The 8,932-nt window shown below is 43.1% G+C and overlaps 3 protein-coding genes across 3 annotated transcripts; 2 read left to right on the plus strand and 1 right to left on the minus strand.

Annotated features, from left to right (window-relative positions):
* Positions 1 to 1,246: 1,246 nt before the first annotated feature.
* PHALS_02601 (Armadillo/beta-Catenin/plakoglobin) lies at positions 1,247 to 2,724 on the minus strand (the record flags this gene model as incomplete). The annotated part of the gene is made up of 9 exons (XM_024717015.1): positions 1,247 to 1,465; positions 1,525 to 1,611; positions 1,681 to 1,779; positions 1,839 to 1,926; positions 2,031 to 2,137; positions 2,207 to 2,289; positions 2,352 to 2,433; positions 2,497 to 2,542; positions 2,609 to 2,724. 9 exons carry the CDS (start codon positions 2,722 to 2,724, stop codon positions 1,247 to 1,249), a joined length of 927 nt encoding a protein of 308 aa, XP_024582555.1.
* Positions 2,725 to 2,843: 119 nt separating this feature from the next.
* PHALS_02602 (camk protein kinase) lies at positions 2,844 to 7,370 on the plus strand (the record flags this gene model as incomplete). The annotated part of the gene is made up of 4 exons (XM_024717016.1): positions 2,844 to 6,735; positions 6,801 to 6,916; positions 6,982 to 7,220; positions 7,292 to 7,370. 4 exons carry the CDS (start codon positions 2,844 to 2,846, stop codon positions 7,368 to 7,370), a joined length of 4,326 nt encoding a protein of 1,441 aa, XP_024582556.1.
* Positions 7,371 to 7,487: 117 nt separating this feature from the next.
* Positions 7,488 to 8,917, plus strand: PHALS_02603 (membrane bound o-acyl transferase family protein; the record flags this gene model as incomplete). Its single annotated transcript, XM_024717017.1, has 8 exons — positions 7,488 to 7,626; positions 7,695 to 7,812; positions 7,881 to 7,934; positions 8,002 to 8,183; positions 8,242 to 8,369; positions 8,451 to 8,588; positions 8,646 to 8,719; positions 8,794 to 8,917. The coding sequence occupies 8 exons, from the start codon at positions 7,488 to 7,490 to the stop codon at positions 8,915 to 8,917; spliced, it is 957 nt and encodes a 318-aa protein (XP_024582557.1).
* Between the last annotated feature and the right edge of the window lie 15 nt (positions 8,918 to 8,932).

Here is an 8,932-nt window from a genome sequence, read left to right on the forward strand (position 1 = left end):
CACCCCTGTTACCAGGGTACGTGTAACCCCGTTACATAGCCAGTATGAGTGTAAAGGATCGCAATACGCTACCTTCAAGAGTACCGAAAACCTTAACCCAAGGCAAATTCACTCTTCCGTTCAAAATCCAAACTGTATTTATTTGCGGCAAATCCGCCTATATCTAAATATCTATTTTTTTCTGAATAAATAGTAAAATCAGATGAAATGCATACCTATTGGCAGTCCCGCCACGTTACGGTGTATCCACACCGTTGTGTGATTACACCGTCTTCTGTAATCCACATCTTTGTACGGTCACACCATCTTGTGTGACCTACCCCTTCATACCGGGGTGCGTGTAACCTCGTTACACTGCACGCGTAACATAATTGGCCTCACGATGGATACCTTGTGTGATTCCACAGCAATCCGAATTGGGCGCTCATAGTGGTGTCTCATCAGCGCAATCTTACAAATGATGAACGCCCTCAGGCAAACAATTATCGCTTCCGACCCCTTTACCACCAGTTTTCTAATCCCAGAGGAAACAACGATAGACAAAAGCTTTCCAAGCGTATCTTGTTGTCCCCGGGACAGGCAATCGAGCGAATCGTGCTTCATCCTTATATCGTATGCAGGATTACAGCGACTCGGTCGTCATTTTGACTACCACTGCTCTCAAGTGCAACGGGGATGCCATGCGTCATGCACAAGATAGCCTTGACTCAAAGCATCTGCCTTCTTCAACGCAGGGTAAATTGTTCCTATTTCAATAATAACATTTATTCAAAATTGATTCTACGAACTAACACGTTTCTCTCAGAACTATCTCAACTGTTTGACATTACATCGTCTTTATTAGTATAGTAGACTGGTACCTTTGGTTTTTGCACAATTTCATGAGTGTAATTTATATTGCGTTCTGATACACTAAATAGAATATATTACGACAGTATATTCCATTTTTCGAAATAATGAGACATAAACATAAAAAACTTGCTCGAATAATACAATGATTGTTCGATTCTGTATCAATACACATGTAAAAGTGATAGTTTGTACACCTGTACACCTGTACAAAATCGTTCTAGCTATCACTTTTACATGCTGAGCCACCTTAACGTACTCACTGCATTATGCCACATTGCAGACTCTAAACCCTATCCAATGGCGCAGATAAATATACACAATTCCAAAATAGACAATTTGCATTCCAATGTGCCTGCCTTGCTTTAGCTCTGAATACGCTTTATGATGCACTTTTTCAATCTCTATTGAACCACGAGGAGATTTTTGACATTATTTTTGATCTCATTGGATCCTCCTCATCACCAGCGTCCTCAGCCGGGTCGTCAACGACATTTACAGAGCTAGGAGCTCCTAGGTAGCGTTCTTCGAAAAAACCCATACCGGGAACCAATTGTCCTTCCTTGTTGAGTCGCGAGTCCAACGAGGCGGTCACTAATCGTGCATCACCAAAAGCCTACATCCCAGTATATTGGTTACATACGCAGTATGAAAACATCATAGATGCCCGCCCACCTTGCAAAAGCCATCTGCAGCTTCGGAGCAAGTTACAAGAGTCACGACTGTAATTTTTTCTTCCTTAGCTCCATGGTGCATCAAAAGCTACGAAATAGCGTTCTCGCATTGTTTAAAACAATATACAGTGATAAGGCAGTGATAGAATATGCGCACATGAATGACTTTATCGACTTGAGAAACCGACGCAAGTTCTGGCAACAAAAGCAATACTTCGTAATCCTCCAGACCTTCCGGAAAAGTAGCCTTAACGATCTATCCAGAAGTATATAATTACCGGTTTAGTTGTACCAATGAAATATTTTGTCGCGTACCGCGCTGCCACCTTTGGCAGCATCTTGTACCAAGATTTCACCGTATTTAGCATCGTAAGGCAGAGTTGTTTGAAGAACTTGTGATAAACTGTACACGAACCAGCAAATTCGGGGTGAGACTACCTAACTAACCAACAGGTGTACGCGCTGTCTCAATGCGCAAGTAAAAAAGCTATGTTAAGTTTCAGGCACCCTTTCTGAGCATCTGGGTTCACAGCGATGCTAATGCCGCACACCTTAACATCGTCTTCAAACACAAGCCCCTCAATTTTGTATCCATGTGGGGTTGTTACAACGGCCTTCACAGGCAATAACAATAAGTTGACCCAGAAATGGTGTTAAATAAGCGGGTGACGTAACCTCGATACCTCGTCATCGGTCGGAAGTTCTGCCAGCGCCAACTCACATGCTGAACGCAGCACTCCATTCGCATCATGCGCAAATTGTGCACCTTTTTCCCAAATATTGTTATTCGATCGAAGGAGCGTTCCTAGCGTTTTGCAATGCACTTACCGGCATTTTTGTAGTCGCGAATTCTCGTCATGCCGAGCTGAATCAATTCACTTTCTAGATCCAAGACTACCACATTTTCATGCTGAAATCCATCAACAATTACCCCAACGAAACGTTACTCAACATTAAAACAGTTGCCGCAAACCTGAGCTTTCCAGAGCTCTAGTCGGACTCCTCGCCCTAATGCCTCGCTACAAATGTTGTTTTCCGTCATCAATCAATATATATATGTATAGCGTTATGATTATTGTACATACCCGCTAGTATATACGCGTTGTTCCGCACGCAAATGCTGCTGCAATAGAAGCATGGGCGAGCTTATAAGCGCGACTGCACCAAGCCTCGCATGAGTGCGCACAGCTCGTATAAACATTTTTTTTACGTATTCAGTCTCAGGATCGAAGCTAAACGGCAAATTATGATTGGTCAAATTCCAACCTCAACAAAAAAGGAAGCCATGTTGCACGAAGGGACACGTTGAACGTCAAAGATATGTCGAAGCAAGGCGCTCGTCAGCGCGATCGACTGGTAGACAGGCTTTCAGAGCAGTATTCATCTTCCAAATCTGGCTCTTCGTCGTCCGGATTTACACGAAGAACCACTCGGAGAAAAAGCGTGTCGAGAGAAATTGGTCAAAACCCGAATGATGGGATCAAGCAGAATAAGAAAGAAGGTTTTAAGAAAGCAGAGAGAATAAAGCAAACTCCTTTACTTGACAAAGATGTTGTGGAGACAGTATATAGTGCAATGACCGGGCAAGTGCAGCGGTATGCTAGTCGTTTTTGGCTTGAGCAATTTGCTAAATACGAGGAAGCGAAATGTCCCGGATCGCTTAAGACGGACAAGTTTGTGAGATGCCTGAATAAATTAGGCATCAAATTTGATAAAAGTGAACAGTATGAGGCTCTCGCAGACTGTTTCAGAGTAAGCGGGGTAGAAAGAATTGACAGTGACGGTGATAACTCTAACCAGAAGGACAAATCAACACAACTCGTCGATTACAGTGCTTTTGTTGATTTTGCTTGTAATGTTCGGGATTCGACAAAATTGAGTGAAATTGCAACATCAATGCGAAAAAGTATATCACAATACGACGGTAAAAAACAGTCTTCGACTTCCTATAATATGGCAACTGGTCTTGAAAAGCTCGACCGACACAAAAGAGGGTGGATCACTTCAACACAGTTCAAGCGGGCTTTGCAGCGTGAAGATCAAGGCCCACAAATTCGCCTATCCAAGATGCAAATAAATATGCTTGTAGATCGATTTGAATACGAGTATGAAAATCAGCAACTAGGTATTGACTATTTGCAATTTGCACGATGGCTACAACCACTTCTTCATCTTGAATTGAAAAGTGTTCATGAACGACTAAGAATGCTCATTGAAGATGCACGCCTAAAGCAAGGCTGGAGTCTAGACGAGGTATTTAGAGCTATGGACGTTGACAAAGATGGAGCCATTGATGAAGTCGAGCTGAAGGAAGCTCTTTTGGACATGGGCTTACCACTAACAGACGCACAGATTCGGTGCTTGGCCGACGAGTATGACGTCGATGGAGACGGCAAGATACAATGCAAAGAATTTTTCTCATTGTTTGCGTATTCTGGTAAAAGTCAAGCTAGGACTCTAAAAAGACGAAATGATGACTTCAGTGACATGGAAAGCAACATGATGTTAGACACAAAAAAGAGAGACAGGCAGAAGCGAAATGTCCGTAATTCGTTTAGCTGGGGTATTAACAAGGCGTTTGCGCGAAAGCAAGCATCAAAGAACAACAGAAAAAAGAGCCTGACTGACAAAAACTCAGCTAAAGATGAAGACTTGGAGCTCTCAGAGGACACCAGTAGTGAAATCGTGAGTCAAAGGAGGTCTGAGAGGAAGCAAAAAAGACTTTATAGTACCGTTGACGAAGCAATTGCTGACAGAGGAATGAAGCAAAGACATCTTCAAGAGGAATCAAATTCGTCAGACGAGGGCAAAAAGAATAGTAGTTTAACCTCAGACGACCAAAGACAGCGGACATTCACAGCAAAAAGCATACGCAAAGGGAATAGGAAACGAGCCGTTCAGCTATCCTCAACCGAAAGTGAGCAAGAGGATACATATCACAAGCAGAGAAGGACCCGGGCACACAGAACAAAGCGTAATGACAGGAAAAGGTCGGCAACATCTGAAAGTGACGACAAAACCAGAGATCAAAAGAGCGGTAGCCTTAACACCCGTACGTTTAATTCATCCAAAAAACCTGGTATGAAGAGCACCGACAGAAAAAAACAAGATTTGCCAAAAAGCGTCCACAGCCAAAGTTTGGCTTTAAAGTCGCAAGATCGATCTCGCAGCCGCCGAAAACCGCCTCACAGGCAGACAACCCATCTTCATCGTTCGACGTCAAGTTTACATCGAAGGCGTCAGACCAGTCCATCTCGACCGGTGCGGCGGACAAGTATGATTTTATCTGGTAGCGATGCTGGTGGCAGCTCAGACATATCAAATGATAGATTTGACTCGTCGTCCGGTCTGGATGTTGCTCAACTGCGCCATCGTCAGAAAGCAAAAGGCTTACGCAAAATCCACCGCAATAGTCATGCCAAACATACGCAAAATAACACAGAAAAAAAATCAGATGAATATACCATCAAAGATAGCTTTGACAATAATACCGACTTATACGAAGGAGAAGAAAGGAGTCTATCGGATGAAGAATATCATAAACATTTAAAGCGCTCTCTTCGCCGAGCATTCGACTTCTTTGACTTAGACCAGACGTCCACGATTGACAAGCGCGAGCTTGGTCACGTTTTACGAGCTTTGGGCCATGAGTTTACATCGAAAGAACTTGAAGTAGAGATGGCGAACGCTGACTTGGATCGAAATGGGCAGCTTGACTTTTACGAATTTGTTACATTCGTCAAGAGTCAAATCGCTCAGAAAACATATCTACTATCACGACAACGCGAAATGGAGATCCGCCAATCCTTCCAGTCGCTCGATACCGATAAGAATGGGTCGTTGAACGAGCAGGAGTTTGAATATCTCATTTATAAGGTACTACAAGTAGAATTGTCGATCGAGGAGCAAAACGCACTTCTGGATTTTATCGATAAGGATGCTGATGGTGTGATTAGCGAAGAAGAGTTTATTGTATTTCTTAGGAAGCTAGAAACCTTGTATTGCAAGTACAGCCAAAGAGGCAGTTTAAGGAAGCAGGAGGACTTTATGGTTTCGCTTGATACTCATTCACAGCTGGCTTACTCTGCAATGAAAAAGCTAGTCCGCGGTGCTCCAATGGACATCGATCGAAGCTTGCTCATGTTTTTTGGCATTCCATCCAATTTTCGTCCAGCCATATCATCTGCGGCTACATGTCGTGCGCTTTATGACAACACGATGGAGCACGTTCTTTCATTTCCCTCACCCCAAACCATTGAAGCGCTAGCGCTGGACACCACGTTGAGCGAAAAAAAGTCTTGGTTTACGCCCAGCTGGCTGGATACAAACAGTGAAGAGTTTCGCATGTTGCAGATCGCGGAAAGTGTCGAAGCTCAAGCGATTGTTTCTCTGAAAAGAGCTGCTGGTGTGCCGAAGCCATTCGACACAAGAGAAGACGACGTGATGAAGCGCTGCGTCCATGTGTGTCTTTTTCAAGAGCAAGAGAAAACTGCAAATTCTCGAAATCAGAAATCATCAAGACGTCAACAAAATAGCAAACAAAATTCTTGTGATAAGAAGGTGACGGGTGCAGGTATTGTGGTCGGAAATGTGCACGAAATCCCCGTCTATTGGCATCAAGGTGAAGAGGATGTATGGGAGTTTTCAAGGAAATCTACGAAAGAGGATAAATACAAGTTTCTCGTGCGCACGAATACAGTGAATGACCACTTGTACTTGTTAGTGGAATTTATTATTCACCTTAGGCTCAATTCTGATGAAAACCAGTCAAAAAACAAACGGTATAAACATTGGCAAGCATGTAAAGACCAAAGAAGTGTTGGAGATATGAGGGTGGAGGAAGAAACTCGTGAAATGGTGTGCTGTTGGTGCAAGATTCCGGTTCGACAATTGTTAGCAAAACGCTCGGATATATTGCGTCATAAGGAAATATTATGGGGAGGTACTGCAAATGCCCCGGTTGATATTGAGCAGGATGAGCTTCTGCGTCGACGAACGGGGTGGCGAGCGCTCACTAATATGTTTACGAAGCCTTCCCCACCGATTATGGGTATAAAAAGTGTGCCAATTGATCTTCTATCTGACGATCTGCAAAGTTTTGTACGGCAGATGCCCCCGATTGTGATTGCACCATTTGTGGCGCTCCCGATTCTTGCCGAATATATGATTCTTGTGCGTAAATCTCTCGCTTGTGTCGCTGGCTCTTCATCAGGTAATGCTTATTTAAGTGGTAATTTACGTCCGCGATCGTTTAAAATATGCTACTTGATGAAATAGTTGTTATGTGCGAGCCTGCTCTCAAACTATTACCAAAAATCGTGGATGACTACGCTGCGTTGTCAATTTTCCGAAAGGCTTTTGACATTGAAGTAGCCGGAATAAAGTCTAGCGAGGTGAGTTCACATTGTTTTCTTGATACTTTTGTTTCATGCATTGATTTTGCGCACCATTGTTGCAGGATCGTCGTTTGAAGTTTCAGCAGCTTGTGCTTCGCATGTGGCCGTCATTCGTGCACTGGCAAGAACATATCCCTCCTTCAATCTTGTCAACTAATGCAAATCAGAGCCAGAACTCAACAAATCTTGCTAATCTTCCACCTAATGAAATCCTTACTGCTGCAAATTCGGCTTCAAATGAGGAGAATCTTCAGATAGACACTCAGATGCGACTGAAATTGTTGGAGACGACAGCATCTGGGTACGTAACATATTTATTTTCACAGCGATGAATGAATGGATTTTCATGCCTGTCCGTTCGATGATGTACAGCAAACTGCGATTGCAAGATATTCACGTAGCCTCCACACCATTTCACGTCCGCGAGGTAGCTTTTCGCCGCATGTTGTAGTTAAGCCATCAATAACAGCAAATATATTAATTTCCGGGCTTTTAAGCCAATAAACGATATGTATCAATTGTCTGGTTATTATGTTACATATCACTCACTACTCTAGCAGATCAAATCATGGAGGTCTTGCGCGAACATGTAGATGCTATCGCTTTGAGCGAAAACTTTTCAGTCAATGGATTTCGCCTGATGGTGGCGTTGGCAAGTTGCAGCCTCATAGCGCCGCTCATCCACCTTGCGCCCGGCGAGAAGTCCCGTATGAATTTGACTACATTGTGTAGATATTAATTTTGCTTCTCACTTTGCTAAATTACTGCTGTTTAGGTCACTTGTTTAATACGGTGGTGGGACTAATAATTGGTCTCTTTGTGTTTGATCTGGCTGTGCTCCATACCATTGGGTCAGCCATCGCAGTCTATGTGCTCATGATAGTGGCTCCAAGGTGTTACAAACTTGATTATTAAAAAGATTTCTGCAACTAAAGATTGTTTGCTATTTTATGATATGTAGAGAGTTCGTCGGACGCATTGTAATGTCGTTGCTTTTATCGTATCTTGTCGCAGTGTAGGGAACCAAAATGCATTCGCTCAGTTTTTTTTGGAATTTGCAGCACTGAGATTTTTTTTTTCAGCCACTATTACCGCGAATTCTACAGTCCAGACCTTGTGTGGGACTCGGCCCAGATGGTTTTGACTCTCAAGCTTAGCAGCGTGGCGATCAATTACAGCGATGGCTGTCTACCCAAGGAGAAGAAAACGCCTACAATGCAAAAAAATGAACTTCAAGAAATACCGGCACTGATTCCGTATTTAGGTACTGCTTCGTTAGCATTTCGACTGAATCTGGGTGATCAATAATTTTATTTTGTTAGGTTTCGTATTCTTCTTTCCAACCTATTTGGCTGGCCCTGCTTTTGAGTACAAAGACTACATATTTTGGATGAAGGAGATTCGTGTTGCTCAATTTTCTGTCCACCTGCGAAATATATTTCTTATTCTGGTGCGTTATGTGTCTATTTCCACAAAATCACTTCATGGCTAGTTTGATTTCTTGAAAATGAAATTTATTCTGATTTTGTAGGTTTCGGCAGCTGGGTTCTTCGCTTCAATCCAATTCCCTGTTGACGCAATTGACTCACCTGACTTCTTTCCCAAATCACCTTGGGTATTACGCTGTCTTCTAATGTGCATTCCTGTCGTCTTGTTCCGTTTTCGATATGTACGTGGAGAATAGTCTCATTCTGTAATACGTAGCCAATGACGCTTAAATGTGCAGTACCTGGCGTGGTCTCTGGCTGAGGCGGCAAGTGCAGCCGCTGGTGTTGGCTACGTACCGGCCACGGGGAGATGGTCCGTTAGTTGGAGTGACTTTACTGTCGTGACTATGCGTGGATCTGATGATTGTCAATTTTTTTGTTTGAAAGGAATGGTATCACCAACAACGACATCCTCTGTGTAGAGATACCTACAAATTTCCGTGTAGCAATCAACAACTGGAATATAGGAGTCGCGCGTTGGATCAATACATGTACGCTCATATCGACATAGTTGCTTTTGCACCTT

This window comes from Plasmopara halstedii, assembly GCF_900000015.1.
Source record: "Plasmopara halstedii genome assembly, contig: Scaffold_2061, whole genome shotgun sequence".
Taxonomy (NCBI): Eukaryota; Oomycota; class Peronosporomycetes; order Peronosporales; family Peronosporaceae; genus Plasmopara; species Plasmopara halstedii.